General features: G+C 52.2%; 1 protein-coding gene and 1 pseudogene across 1 annotated transcript in view; both read right to left on the bottom strand.

The window, feature by feature from the left end:
* The window catches only part of CUX2 (cut like homeobox 2), a 257,024-nt gene that overhangs the window by 28,648 nt on the left and 213,129 nt on the right, over positions 1-15,247 (bottom strand). The window contains exons 5-9 of the mRNA XM_063085887.1: positions 9,082-9,216; positions 4,626-4,749; positions 2,725-2,801; positions 1,770-1,836; positions 285-333 (exon numbers count right to left, since the gene is read on the bottom strand). Coding sequence (XP_062941957.1) covers positions 285-333; positions 1,770-1,836; positions 2,725-2,801; positions 4,626-4,749; positions 9,082-9,216 — 452 coding nt within the window. The remainder of the gene's footprint in view (positions 1-284; positions 334-1,769; positions 1,837-2,724; positions 2,802-4,625; positions 4,750-9,081; positions 9,217-15,247) is intronic.
* LOC134369418 (ubiquitin-conjugating enzyme E2 R1-like) lies at positions 13,226-13,804 on the bottom strand (annotated as a pseudogene).

Below are 15,247 nucleotides of genomic sequence, written 5' to 3'. Positions count from 1 at the left end.
GTAGCATCGTGTCCCTTCATCCAGGACATCTTCCTGGACCCCTGCAGTCTGGGCCAGGTGCCCTTTCCCCATCTGTTGCTGCTGGGGTCACTCTATTTCCCAGTGTGTCTGTCTGCACCCCCACCACTCCCTGGGAGCTTGGTGAGGGCACAGACTGGGTCCCAGACATCTCGGCATGCACATGATACACAGTTCAATAAACACTGCTCAAGGTCATCCCCTTTGTTTCCCCCCAGCCCAAGACCCGACCCGGGCAGAAGGAGCCGGCCAACGCGCCTCCTCACCTGATTAGCTTTCTCCAGGTTGGTCACGATCAGCCCGACTTCATCTGCCCTGAGACACAGAGATGTGGCCCTAAGGAAGGGCTCCTAGCAGCTGCCAGGGCCACTACGCATGCTGATACCCCAGCCCCTGCCTGAACCCAAGGGTCTTACAATGCTGCCTTCCACCCTTGCCACTGGAGAGAAAGCAGGCGGGGAGAAAAGAACAAAGGCTGCGGGGATATGGAAAAAGGGCCCCAGCAATGCAGTTCTTCCAGGCAGCCTGGCCTCCTATCTCCCCCAGGGGTCCACTCTCTGAAGAGCTACACGACCGGGCCTTTGCCCCTGCTGCGCCTTCCGCCTGGAATGTCCTTCCTCCAGAGGATGAGCCCCAGGCTTTGAAACCCAACTTCAAAGTATCCTCCCTCCACTATACCAAGTGGTCACTTGTTAACTGTGCTGCCCACCCATCTCCAGACTGCTGGCACCTAGGGGCTCAGGACAGGCCTCCCCTCTGCCTAGCATGGTGGAGGGGGACCCAGGATGCCTGTGGGGAGCATTTGGCGACTAAAGGCCACACACGTGCTTCATGCACGCTCAGGGCCTTCTTTGGCACAAGCTGTTCCCATGGCCGAGGGCACCCTTCCCAGCATGCTCCACACGGCTGCCTCCTTCTCCTCTTTTAGGTCTCGTCCTGAAAGCCACCTCCTCAGGGAGTTCTCCCTGACTGCCCTGGATAAAGGACCCTTCCCTCCCCTCCTCTCTTCCTGCCCTCAGTTCTTGCCTTTGTAGCATTTACCATGTGCTGAGAACAGTGCTGGGCATACAGTAGTTGCTCAATGGTGTCTGTGAATGAATGAATTTATCAGTGCACATCAGTTATTGTCTGTCTCCTCTCCTTGGCTGAGGACAGGGACGTGTTCTAATCTTTCCTCTGGGGATCCAGCAAAGCACTCAATAAACTGCAGGTGCTCAATAAGTGTTTGGGGAATGAGTGATGTCTTAAAGCCCGAAGAGACGTTTGAGTCCAGAATAATTTAGGTGAATGTCACTTGGCCCCTGAGGGTTGGACTGCGCAGTGGGAAGTGGGGACGGCCCCAGGAAGCCCCTGCCCAGTAGCCTCCACTGGGCCCAGGTCCCAGGACATTATTTTGGGCTTGTGGCGTGTGAGCCACACAGCAAATGACTGCGAACAGCTGTTGCCATGGGGGTGAGGCACAGAGGTGCTTCATGGAATGGGGACCTTGGGCAGAGAGTCAGAGGGAGCAGAAAGAAGAGGCACGTCTGGGGGGACAGAGGGAGGCACGATGAGGGACAGAGGGAGGAGGCACTTCCGGGGGGACCGAGGGAGGAGGCACTTCTGGGGGGACCGAGGGAGGAGGCATGTCTGGGGGGACAGAGGGAGGAGGCGCGTCTGGCGGGACAGAGGGAGGCACGTCTGGGGGGACCGAGGTAGGATGCACATCTGGGGGACCGAGGGAGGAATACCTCAGCAGGGCGCCCACTTACTTGGATGCTGCCTCCTCGTCGTATTTCCGTCGCAGCTCTAGCAGCTCTGTCTGCGTGGCCTTTAACGCTGGGGAGAAGAAAAGAGTCAGAGTGAGGCTCCCATCCCCAGTGTGGGAAGGGTAGGCCTCCCAGGGAGGTAGAACCTGCTCCTTCTGCAGGGCCCAGAAGGCAGAATGACAGTTAGGGTAGTGAGGGACAAGCGACAGGTAGTGGCTTTCCTGCCCCAGAGGGACTTCCAGATGCAGGAAGGGATGTGGAGTGGCAGGGGGAGGGGCGCAGGGCAGATGAGACAAGTCTTTATGAGTCTGTGAAACTCAGGGGCCCAGGCCTGGGGTGGGGGTGGAGGCAGTGGTGCTGTCTGTCCCCTGGCCTTGGGTATAAGCCCCCCAACACCCTCAAGTCACTCCAGGACCTGGATGGGGCCATCCATCCATCAGCTCGGCCCACCCTGAGGTTCTGACCTGGCAGGCAAGGGGACAGGAAAGAGCAACAAAGCCAGCAGTTTCACGTATATTACAATGAATGAGAGATTTCCATCGAATTCCAGGTTTCTCTAGGAAAACTGGAGGGATTGGCCATATTGGACCACATGGCAGTGTCTGGCTGGTGCTGAGCGGCAGCTTGCCCCAGACCTCACCCCTCCCCATTGCCTTCCCGAACCCTGCTGGCTTGGTTGCCCGGCCACTGCAGGTATTGCATTTGCCACCCTGATTTAATTCTATCTCAAGCCCTCCTTCTGTAGCAATATGGCCCCAGAGACAGGAGGCTCGGACCTCGCTGGGTAAGGTAGGTCTTCCCTTCCCCTTCCCAAACTCCTTATTTGCCCTCCTGATTCTAGAACACCTGAGCTGGGCAGTCCCAAGCTGTGTCCCCCTATTATGGCTCCACTGCCCCTCCCTATCCTCCCTCTGGGCTGCCTCCCTAACAGGGCCAGACACTCATGCCAGACACATACCTGAATGTAGGACTTTGATTTTCTCCTCTGCCTCCCCCAGTCTGGCCGCCAAAGTGATTTGTACTTCTTGAAGGCCCCTATGGAGAGATCAGGCCTGCTCATGCTGGCTATGTGGACAGGCTCCTGTCCCCTTGCCCACTCCCTGTGATCTGCACCACTGCTGAGTCCTCAAATGCAACATTCAGGCATGTGGCTGTCCTGTTGTTTGGCTGACTGTCTGGCCCCCATCATGGCTGGCCCTAGGTAAGATGCTGTCAGCATTTTCAGGGGCCAAAACTTACAGAAACAAGTGACTGCACCTCTCTGGGCCTCAGTTTTCTCATCTGTAAAATGGGATTTTTAATAGGGTCTGCCTCAGTGGGTGTTGTGAAGCACGCTCAGGGTGGTACCCAGTACTCAGTATTCCCTTGATATTGTTAGTTACTATTACTGTCTCGGGAGAGGCACTTTTCCCCCTTTTTGTGGCAGGAGTTTGGATGCTTGGCCAGCCCACTGGGGCCTAGCTCAGGTGGGATTCAAGCCTCTCAGGAAAGAGGGACCCTAGCTGGACTCGGGGAGTTTATACAAAACCTGGGCCTGACATGGTTTGGCTCAGCAACTCTCGGGAAGGAGCCCCTTTACCTCTGGTCTCATGTCCTTCCCTGCCCGTGCTCACTCAACTCCAGCCGCACTTGCCTCCTTGCAGTTCAAACACTCCAGGCGTGTTCCTACCCCAGGGCCTTTGTACTAGCTGTTCACTTGGTCTGTAACACCCTTCCCCTCTATACCTGCAAGGCTTACTCCCTCATCTCCTTGGGCTGTGCTCACCTCCTAGTGAGGCCTCCCCTGAGATCCTGTCTAAAACCACAGTCCCCCATCCTCTTCCCTGCTTTTTCTTTGGCAGCTGGCCGGTGCAAGGATCGAACCCTGGACCTTGGTGTTAGCAGCACCATGCTCTAACAGACTGAGCTCAACAGCCAGCCCTTCCTGCTTTATTTTTCTTCACAACCCTTATCAACATCTAGCACACCATTTATTTATCTTGTTTATTCTTGTATTTTCCTCACTAGAAAGAAAACTCCAGGATGGTGGGGAGTTTTGTCTGTTTTATCACCATTGTGTCTCCAGTGCCTACAATAGTGTGTGGCACACAGTAGGTGGCTTCATAAATACATGGAATAAATGAATGAAGAATAAGTGAGCAAATGAAAGGATAAATGTAATGACCACCATAAAACTGTCTTGGAAATGCCCCAAGACCCCAGATATGACCGCTGCTCCGATTGTAAGGGGCACTGTGTACTGACACGTACTCCTCCATAGGAGCCTGAGCTAAGGGCTGAATCTCATTTCATTCTCATGGCAGACCAGGAGTTGATATCACTGGTGATGGTTGGTGTCACGTGTCCAGTTGGCTCAAGTATAGCCCCCAGTTATCCAATCACACACCATTTTCAGTTGACGTTAAGTAAAGGAGAATATCCTCAGTGGTGTGGGTGGGCCTCATCTAATCAGTTGAAGATCTTAAGAACAAAACCAAGACAGAAGAAATTCTGCCTCAAGACTGAAGCATTGACTCCTACTGGACAGTGTCCAGTCTGTCAATTTGTTCCAAATTTCAGACTTGCCAGCACCCACAATCGTGTGAGATGAGTCCTTGAAATACCTCTCAATAATTAAAAAAAAATAAAAAATCCTACTGGATCTGTTTCTCTGGAGAACACTGACTAATGTACTACCATTAGCCACATTTTCCAGACAGGGAAACTGAGGCTCAGAAGGTTGATGTGACCTGCCTAGGGCCTCATCTCCAGACTGCACCTGCATTCTCCAAGGCTGGTTTCCTAGGCAGGGGACTTTTCCCGTCCCACCTCCCAGCCAGGGCGGTAGCCAGGGCCCCAACCCGTGCCTCCCTCCCTCACTTTTGTTTCTCTGCCTCATTTCTCTGCAGCAAGGTTTCTGTCAGGAGGGCTTTGCCGGCAATGCCTGGGAGGCGCCTTCCCTCGGTCAGCGTGGGCCCGGCCGGAGACGTCCCCCCTCTCTGCTCTGCAGGGACAAAAAGAGGGAAAAAGACCCATTGCTGAGAGAACAATGTGACAGTCAAGCAGCTTTCTGCAAACCCCATCAATCGACGAATTACCCAAACCAGGGTGCTGGAGAGAGCCCGGCTGTTGGGACCCACTGGCACCGCGGTCAGCACAATCGCAGGCCGAGTTCCCACCCTGCCAGCCTTGGCAGCACACTCGGAGGCTTCCTGTGCCTCTCATGCTGCCTCGGCCTTCTTCATTATTTCTTAAAATATCATGGCCAAATACATATAACATAAAATTCACCATTGTGAAGTGACATTTAGTACTTTTGCAATATTGTATAACCATAGCCACTAATTCCAGAACACTGTCATCACCCCCAAAGGAAACCCTATACCCACTAAACAGCTCTCCACTGCCCCCTCCCCCAGTCCCTGGCAACCAGTGATCTGCTTTCTGTCTCTATGGATGTGCCTATTCTGGACATTTCATATCAAGGGAATCACACGTTATGTGTCCTTCGGTGTCTGGCTTCTTCCACTCAGCATAAGGTGTTCAAGGTTTATCCACGTTGTAGCCCCTGTCAGGACTTCATTCCTTTTCATGGCTGAGTAATATTCCATTGTGTGGATAGGCCACGTTTTGTTTATTTGTTCTTCAGGTGATGGACATTTGAGTTGTTTCCACTTTTGGCTGTCATGAATAGTGCTGTGACATACGTTTGTGTACACTTTTTTGTTTGAGCACTTGCTTTTGACTCTTTGGGGTATAGCCTAAGAGTGAAATTGCTGGGTCATGTGGTGACTATGTTTAAGCTATTGCGGAGCCGCCAGGCTGCTTTCCCCTCCCCGCCGCTCAGGGCACACACTTAGATGCTCAGCCACCACTGCCTCATCTGCAGGTGTAGCCACCTGGGCAGGGCCCACATCACATCCACCTTGGCAGGCCCCACTGTGGCTCATCCTGGGGACCAGCGTGTGCCTTTGGTGCTGAATTCGTCATGAGGGCAGAGGGTGCTCAGGAGCTGGCCATTTAGGATGGGAATCTGAACTGGGCTCTCAGACAGCACCCGGGAGGCCCGGGAGGGAAAACCCAGAGAAGGGAGAGGACAGGGCCCACGTTTGTCCAGTGGGGAAGCAAGAGGGCCGATGCTGAGAGCCTGGTGTTCAATCTCTCTCCACAGAGAGGCCTGGAGAGACCCTGGCTAGAGCCACTTGGAGGGTCTGGCTGGGTGGCCTGAGATTCTAAAATCTGGGCTTCTGACCTTGGGCCCGAGTGACTCAGTTAACTTCTGTCCTATTATTAAACTCCTCCTGTGTGCCTGGCACAGGAGGGCAAGTACAGAGCTGGTGGTTTGTATAGAGAACCCCTTGAGAAGCTGACAGGGTGGTCAGGGCCTGGCCCGTCCTTCCACACATGCTCTGTGAATGTTCCAGGTGTTAACCACTATGATACTGGGAGACAAGCATTCTCAAGAAGAGATGCAGCTCAGGGCTTAGGTCAGGAGCCCATGGTTTGAATCCCTGATGGCCACTGCTGCCTCTGAGACTCAGTTTGCTCATCTGAAAAATGTGGCCAGTGACCCCTCAGAAAGTTGAAGCCAGGGGACCCTGGGGATGCTGTGTGCCTGGTACAAAGCAAATGCTCCTGAGAGGCCATTTCCACAACCACTTTTATTCTTGCAGAGGGAAGTTCAAACCCCAGAGGAAGGAAGGACACTTTTGCTAGGGGATCTCAGAAGGCTTCAGGGAGTTATCTGAGGAGGAGCTGGGGCTGAACAACTCTGAACAACTGCCAAGTCCTGGCTTGTCAGAGAGGGCGGATGGAGGGCATTCCAGAGCAGGAAGAGTTGGCAAAGTGCTTCCCAGCAGACCCTACCCAAGGCCAGGTACACAGGAGGTGCTCACTAGGACATGGGGTGAGGGACAGAGCCACGAAAATGTGGAGTATGAGAGAGCGGACATTTACTGAGAAGTGGGCTTTGGCCTGACACTCCTCAGCCCATTTCATCTTCCTGACCACTCCAAGAGGTAGACCATTGTTTGGCAACTATAGTTCTCAGGCTAAATCTGGCCCACCACCTATTTTACACGTAAAGTTTTATTGGCACACAGCCACACTCACTCATTTACATATCCATGGCTGCTTTCACCCCACAGCTGCAGAGCTGAGAGGCTGTGACAGAAACTGCATGGCCTGCAAAGACTCGAATATTCACTGTCTCGCCCTTTGCAGAGGTAAATCCTATGCATCCACTCCTTAGACAAGTCTCCCCGCACCTGACTCTTCCTCTCTCCTCTGCTTCATTTTTTCCCAAAGCTTCCTCACCATCTGACAAATGAATTTGTTCATTGACAATCAGTCTCCCCTTCCAGAAGGGCAGAGCCAGGGGGACAGGATTTTTACCTATTTTGCTCCCAGCTATGTCCCCAGTGCCTAGGACAGTGCCTGACACACAGTTCACCAAACGCCCAGGGATGTGATGGTCACCCACAGCCCTCACCTGCCTATTTGCTCCTCCCTTTGCCGACCCCTGCCTCACCTACTGGGGGTGACCACCATGCTGAATTTTGCTCATTATTCCCTTGCTTTAAATTTTTTTCTCACAATGTATGTATACCTCAATGCTTTCTTTCTTTCTTTCTTTCATTCATTCATTCATTCATTCATTCATTTATTTATTTATTTATTTTGCAGCTGGTTGGTAATGGGATCCAAACCCTTGACCTTGGTGCTATCAACACCACACTCTAACCAAGTGAGCTAACTGGCCATCCTTTAACACTATGTTTTTAGTTCTGCTAGTTTCTTGACTTTTATAGAAAGGGCACTGGGATCAGTGTAGTCCTCTGGTCCTGAAGATTCACCTGTGTTGTTGAGTGTACCTGCTGTCCATACATTGTAATGTCTGTACAGGATTCCTCTGTGTTTATCTGGTCTCCTGTCCCGAGATATTGCAAAGACTGCTGCTAGCAGCATTCTTACATGTGTTCTTGGGCACAGTGTGAATTTCTCTAGAATATACACATAGGAGCAAATGTGCTGGATCCAAGGCTGGGCCCATCTGTAATCTTACTACAAAGTGTTTTCCAAAGCAGTTGTCCCAGTCAATGCCCAGGTAGCAGCAGAGGATAGTGCTGTTGCCCCACATCCTCACCAACCCCTGGCATCATCACACTTGTTAACTGTTGGCTGTGGCTGGGTGAGGACGGCCCTGGCTGTGTTGCTTAGATCACAGGTGAGGTTTAGCATCTCTTCCTGTGTTTTCTCCCCAGTGAAATGCTTGTTCATGCCTTTTTTCCATTTCGTGTTGGGAGGATCGGGGGTTTCTCTGATGGGTGGGACAGGGGAGGAGTGGGCATGCCTGGCCTGGACCCTCAGACTCATGTCTCCTTCACAGCAGCCTGCCCATGCCTGGCCCACCCTCCCTATGTGTGGGAGCTCCCCAGGGTCAAGACCTAGGTCCACCTTTCTGAGGGAGGCTGTGAGCCCCACCCTTGGCCCCTGCTCTGGCCCTTGTGTCACCTGTCTCAGGGTCCTGGGGCCACAGTGGAAGCCCACATGGCCCTGGGCCATCTCTCCAGTCTTGCTCTGTGGAAACTAAGCTCTGACCTCCACCATTGGCTCCCTTGAGTCCAGTTCTTAATTAGTCCCAAGCCTAGAGGGTCAAAGGTAAAACCATCTATTCCCCACTTAGACCCCAACACTAAGATTCCAGGTCTCTAAGGGCCTACGACCTTAGAGACTAGATCCCCTGAGTCTAGATATTTAGAGGCAGAAAGGAAAATGGATGTTGTCTAGAATGTGTCATTGGCTCAGTTATTCTTAAGGCTCCAACTCATCTCCTCCCACCATCTGTGGCTGTGACAGTGCTGTATGGTCTCTACATCCTGTGTCCCCTTCTCCTGGACACACAGCCAGACTACATTTCCCAGCTTCCTTTGCAGCTGGGTGTGGCCACATATCCGAATTCTGGCCAATGGGATGAGGGTGGAAGTGATGGGTGCCACTCCCAGGCTTGACCCCATAAATCTTGGTGTACCCTCCACATTCTTTCTCTGCCTGTTGGCTGTTTGTCAACATTCACTGTGACACTGGATATCACATGTTGAGAATGGCAGGACCTCTGCAGCCTGGGTCCCTGAGTGACAGCGTGGAGCATTCTCTACAACCTCCCCACCCTTCAGTAGATTAAGACCCTGGATTTGGGGTTCATCTTTTTCAGCAGTAAACCACCCCTTATCTAAAACAGTAAAGCCCGGTCCCCTGCCTCCCCCCAACCCTTGGCTGCTGAAGATTCACTGCCCAGCTGTGTATCATGGGCATCTCGCAAAGGCCTTATCAGTACCTTTGGGGCTGAGGAGCTCAGGGTGCCTCTTCCACGAAGCGTGGAGGTCTCGCCGGGGCTGCCCACTGGGGTCGAAGCTGGGGGGCTGCAGTCTGTCGTCTAGGCTGCGTGCCACCTCAAACACAGGCACAGGGTCTGCACAAGAGAGAGAGAGAGAGAGAGAGAGAGGGAGAAAGAGAGAGAGAGAGGACTGGTGTGGTGAGGGTCGGGTCCATGGAGTGAGGGCACCACTGCGGCTGTGTGCCGGTGGGACCCTCCACGGGGAGCTGGGGGGACCATCCATAAGAGCTGCCTGGAGTCCCTCTGATGGCTTAGGGAGAGCAATGGGGACTTTCTGCTTTATAAGGGAGCAGCCTTCTCCAGGCACCTGCTTGGGGTGCATGTGTGGTCCCCATGGGTTAGGTATCCTGCCCAGCTGGGAATAATAACAATAATAATAGTCATAATAACTGCATTTTCTCGCTCTACAATGCCATCTATGGTAACCACGAGGTTGTGCATTGCAGACCTCCTATCACAGGGAGGGTTACTGAGTAAGGACCCAGCTGCCATGCTCTGAAATCCATCACTCTGAGGCTATCTTCCCACTGGCCTCCCCAGACAATGCTTGTGTGCTGTGGGGATACTGAGGCAGGACTGCTCTGAGGGTAGACTTTGGCTCGAGGGGTCCCCCATAGCCTTGCCCAGTGATTCCTTAGGATTGTGGTGGTCTAAGTGCTTTCAGCCAGCCTCCCCTGGCTCCCTCCCTCCCTGTTTTCCCCAGTAACACCCTTGCACACATAATCCTCGATAGCTGCTTCTCAGTGGACCTAGATGAACACACCATCATTTGTGAAAAGCACTGTTGATTACATAATGGTTTTTCTAGGGGCAAAATACACACCAGGATCTTAATGTTTACCAATTTCCCTGTTGCTAAAAGGTAAGGAAGATGCAGGTCCTTCCACCCGGAGTCCAGTTCCCTCTCCCAGCGAGTAGTTCCTTTTCCTTCCACCTCTTCAGGACATTTTCCCCAGCTCCCCCCATCCAGGGCAGGGACTGATAACAGTTGGATAATTCCAGATTACAAAGCCCATCTGCAGGAATGGGTTCCCATGATGCTCACAGCATCCCCTGGTGGCCGCCTTGGATCCAACCCATTTTCACAGATGAGGAAACTGAGGCTCAGAGAAGCCAGGTGACCTGCTGAGAGTGGAGGTGAAACTTGAATCTGGGTCTCCTGCTCTGATCCCATAAAGTCTTCCTGTCCTGGTGTGTGCAAGCCCCAGAAGCCACATGGTGCATGAACACGAGGAGCTCAGGAAAGCCAGGGCCTCCTCGCTTCAGACCAAGGGGTCTGGGTCTGGTCCAGTTCTTTCTAATACCCTGGGGCCTTCTCTCTTCCTAGTTCCTCCCCCGGAGTCTCCTGCCAACATCTGCTTGGTCACTGCTCTCTGCTGCGGGGGCCAGAGGGATTAAGAAGGTGGACACTGGAGTCAGACATTCCTGGACCCTGGTCTAATCCATACTTGCTTCTTAGGATTGCCACGTGACCCTGGCAAGTGACTCTACCTCTCTGTGCCTCACCATAAAAGTAGCAACCTTGTGGGGCTGTGATGAGGATCCACGTAAAGTGCTCAATATGGCACCTAAACTTGGTTAGCTCAGAACTAGTGGAAGCCCTAGGGTGGCCAGTTGGCTCAGATGGTCAGAGTGTGGTGTTGACTGTTGATAATGCCAGGGTCAAGGGTTTGGATCCTCTTATCAGCCAGCTGTCAAAAAAAAAAAAAAAAAAAAAGAAAGAAAGAAAGAAAGAAAGAAAAGAAGAAGTGGAAGCCCTCACTATTCTTGTGTTTCTGAGCTCGTCAGACTTCTCAGTCCCTCAAATGCACCTTTCCGCCTTAGAGCCTTGGTACAGGAGCCTCTGTCAGGACTACCCTTCTCTTCCCTACCCCTTTCAGTTAGTGAATGTTTACTTGTCTTTCATATTGCAACTCACATGCCACTTCTTCCAGGAAGCCCTCTTGGACTAATCAGTCCTCTGATATGTGCTCTTCCAGCTGCCTGCACTTTTCCTTCACAGCTCCCAGTGCAGTTACATTTATATTTATTTGCAAGTCTGCTAATTAACACCCACTGGACTGCAAACTCCTCAAGGGAGGGCCAGGACTGCATCTGTGTTTACCACCACCACCCCTGCTGCCCCCAGCTGTACCCCTCATACCTGGCATGAAGCCTGAAACATAGTCCGACCCAATAAATATTTGCTGATGGAAGAAACAGGGCAGTGCCTGTACATGAGGCCTTCAGGTCTGGCTGGAACAAGGTCGCCTCTCCATTTTATTCTTCTGTCGCCTGTTTGTTTAGTGGTGGGAGGCTCGGACAATGGGCATTTGTGCCGAGGTAAGCAGGTGTACGGGATTGCCATGGAGGCTTTCGTCTGTCAGCAGCGCCCCCACGCCCCATCATTAGGCAGGGCCTGCTCAGCAGGGTACGCCATTATATCTCCCCGGGCTGATGTAATTATACATTGACATAATTAACCCAGCAAGCGCATTAGGCAGGCCAGCTAAAAATTCATCTATAATTATTTGTTGTGTGCATGCTAATGAGTCCATCTGCACTGCCTTTGTACAACACGAACAAATTAATTTACAAGTCTGGATTTTTTAATAAGTTCAAGGAAACGCTTCCTATTGTGTCCTGGTTTCTGAGAAAGGAAGAAAAAGGCGATGTGCACTCGCCGGGGTCAGGGAAGTTAGATATACACAGGAGTGTGTGGCTCGAGCGGCCACAGAGGGCTTGCTCTGGTTCCATGGAGGTGGGAAAGACCGGGCTTGTGGCCCAGGGGCCTGACTGGCCACGAGCTCGTCCAAGCCAAACTATTACTCTCGAGGGGTGAAGGATGTCTGTCACTCACCCCATTCCCAGGGATTGGGTATCAATGTTTCCTTCTGCTCCAAGGCCCTGACGGTCATTCCTTGCAGGCTTGCATGTTCCATGCTGGGGAAGCTTGCCTTAGGTGACCCCCCAGAGAAGCTGGCAGGAACGAGTGAGTGGGTTTCAAGGCTGTCTTTTTGCCTTGGTTTGCTGGTACAGTGTAGAATATAGTTGTTAAACTCACAGAATCTGAAGTCCAGCTCTCTGAGTCCAAATCCCATGGGGCCTTGAGCCTCAGTTTCCTCATCTTTAAAATTTTTTGGTGGCTGGCAGGTATGGGGAACCAAACCTGTGATCTTGGGTTATAACCAACTGAGCTAACTGGCCAGCCCTATTTCTTTTCCCATTTGTAAAGTGGGAAAACATATAACAGTTCCTACTTCTCAGAAATTGTTAATGGGAAGATTTAAAAAGATACCAAGAGAGGCAGCATGATTTAAAGATCGTGTGTCAGCTCTGACTCCAATTGGCCATGTGACCTTTGGACAGTTAGTTAACCTCTCAGAGCCTCTGCTTCCTCATCTGTAAAATGGGGTTGCATGTGTAGGGTGGTTGTGAGGACTGGGGGACTGTAGCGAATTGCATAGTGCAGGGTGGGGGTGGGGGAGTTCAGGTGCCTCAGCCACAGTCAGGCTGCGACCGAGTCCTAATGGGTAAAGCACTTCACATGGATTGGAACTTACTCAATTTTCACCACAACACTAGGAGATAAGTACTCTTGTACTCCAACTTTACAGATAAGAAAATTGAGGCACAGAGGGTGAAGTTACTTCCTCAAGGAGAGGCAGTGAGGGCTGGGCTGGAATCCAGGCAGGCTGGCCCCATCTGGCAGGATAATTGGATATCCTCAAGTGTCCCTGCTGGTTCCTAAGCAGGGGGCACATTGGAGTCCCCTGGGGAACTTATCAAACATCTTTGGGTCTTAGTGCTGACTATTCTCATGTGGAGGGTGTGTGTTTGCCCTCAGTCCATACTTCATGGGGGTTCCTCATAGTTTGGTTATTAGACCCTCTCCCTGTTTCTCCCTAGTGGGCTGGAATGGATGTGTTTTTTCTCATAAAGTAGTTTTATGTAGATTTCAAACAAACCAAAGCAGAGAGAAGAGGTGGCACAAGTCAATCTGACCACTCAGGTGCTGGGACACATGCCCAATCTCTGGCTCCAGGCCATGGAGCTGCTGACAGCCAAGGGTCCTGGGCCCTCCAGGCCACCACAGCACAGACCCCTAGGCTGGAGCCCTGGTCTTCATGCAGTACTCGGCCAGCAGGGTGGGCACCTTCACACCGTCCAGCACTGTGTCCACCTTGGTCCCCAGGACCTGCTTCTGGATGAAGTCCATGTGCTCCCAGTCCTTCCCTTTGTTCCCTTTCCACTTCCTGTACATCACAGAGGCATCCACATTGGCCAGTGACAAAGTGTTTGGCTTGTGGAGGGAGGTCATGCTCAGAAGGAGGGTCCTGACGTTCTGGGTGGTGGTCCACTGCTCTGAGAGCAGGTCCCCACTCTGGGGTTCATCGACCAGGGGGTAGAGGGTGGGGATGCATGTGACCCCCTTCTAGTAGATGTTCAGGTGCCACATCTTGGTCAGGAACAGAAAGGCCGGCGGAGAGTAGGGGTGGTCGATCAGGAACTTCAGGTGTACCTTGAAGTAGATGCCCTCATAGTAGGTGTTGGGGGGCCCAAAGATGGCCACGACCCAGTTGTACAGGTCACCCTTGTCCACCAGCATCGTCTGGAAGCCCTCCACTGGCTCCTCTTGCAGCCCCTTGAGCTCGAGCAACAGCACCATCTGCGAACTGGGCATCAGTGGTCAGGGCCGGGGCCACCGCCTTCTTCCTCCTCCACAACACCCCCATCCCTCCTGGAGCCCCCCAGCTTTCCCCTCACTCTGGCGTCGCTGCCCACCCAGCACTGGCCTCAGATCGGCCCACATGTGGTTTTGATTCCCTCTTAGCTTTCTATGTGGTTGTCAATCAAGTTGTCTGAACTTCCCCTGGCAAGGAGGGTCACCTAACTCAGACTGGCCAATCAGACACTGCCCTGGGAATTTGAATCCTTCTGTCCATGTACCCACTGCTCTGGTCCTCTATGAGCCAGGTGGTCTTACCATTCTACCCCACCTTCAGCCTTCTAATAAATTCCTTTCCTGCTTAGTAGTTTTGCCAGAGTTGGCTTCTGCTGCATGACACTAAAGAACCCTGATTGATACATGTGCTGAATGATTTTGACAAAGGAAGACCCAAGAACTCACTGGTCCAATAGGTCATTTCAAGGCTGGGTAAAAATTGGACAAAATAATACAGGGATTCCGGAGCAAATGTTCAGAAGAGGATGCGGTGGCCAGGCATACCCAGGGATTTCCCAATGTCACAGGTTTGGGGGAAGAAGGAAACCCATATGGCTTAGTCTGGGCTGGCTATCGGGGCAGTCCTGGACAGGGAAAAACCAGGACAGATGCACCTCCACAGTTAGCCTCAAGGGAAGAAGTAGGAAAGAGGTCCCAAAGGTCTGTCTTGTTCACTGACACACAACAGGAGCTTAATAAATGTGTGCTCAATAACTGAGGCCATGAGAGGTAGGTGAGTAGGACCAGGAGCCCTTCTGAGTTGCGGAAGGGGAAAGCTTGACTCAAACAGATGTCTGATTAAAGTGAGAGCTGGAGGGGGAGGTGAGCTCTGGAGGGCAGATCGATCTGGGTTCAAATTCCACCTCTGCTACTTACTCCATGTGGGGTCTTGAGTAAGGCACCTCACCCCTACAAGTCTCAGTTTTCCCTTCTGTAAGATGGAGACACTAACAGCATCTACCCAGGTTATGTGAGGATTTGGTGACGTAAGTGTTGTAAAGCGGATAGCACAGTACCTGGTACACGTAAGTCCTCAGAAAGAATAGGATTATTCTCAGAGAGAACCAAAGGGGCTTACTCTCACATCCCAGCTCTGTTGTAGTACTACCCGGTTTTGTCTCTTGGGCCTTGATAAGGACAGAACCACATGGCAAGAATCAAACTGCTGCATGTCTGGGTGGGACACAGAATGGGACAATAGCTTCTCGGAGAGATGACCCAGATCTCGGTGACAGGGGCCCTGAGCCAGACCCCTGGGAGCTGCCAAAGGGTCCTAAGAGGCCCAAGGAATAAGGCAAAGACACCAGGCCCTGGATTTTATTTGCACCCAGGCCAGTCTGAGCAAGTTAAAAGAAGGGATGAGAGGCAGGGAAGGACTTCATTGTGGGTCTCCAAGGGGTA

Source organism: Cynocephalus volans, chromosome 2 (genome assembly GCF_027409185.1).
Source record: "Cynocephalus volans isolate mCynVol1 chromosome 2, mCynVol1.pri, whole genome shotgun sequence".
In the NCBI taxonomy this organism is placed as follows: domain Eukaryota; kingdom Metazoa; phylum Chordata; class Mammalia; order Dermoptera; family Cynocephalidae; genus Cynocephalus; species Cynocephalus volans.
The sequence above is the reverse complement of the archived record's forward strand: the minus strand, read 5'-3'. Positions and strand labels throughout refer to the sequence as shown.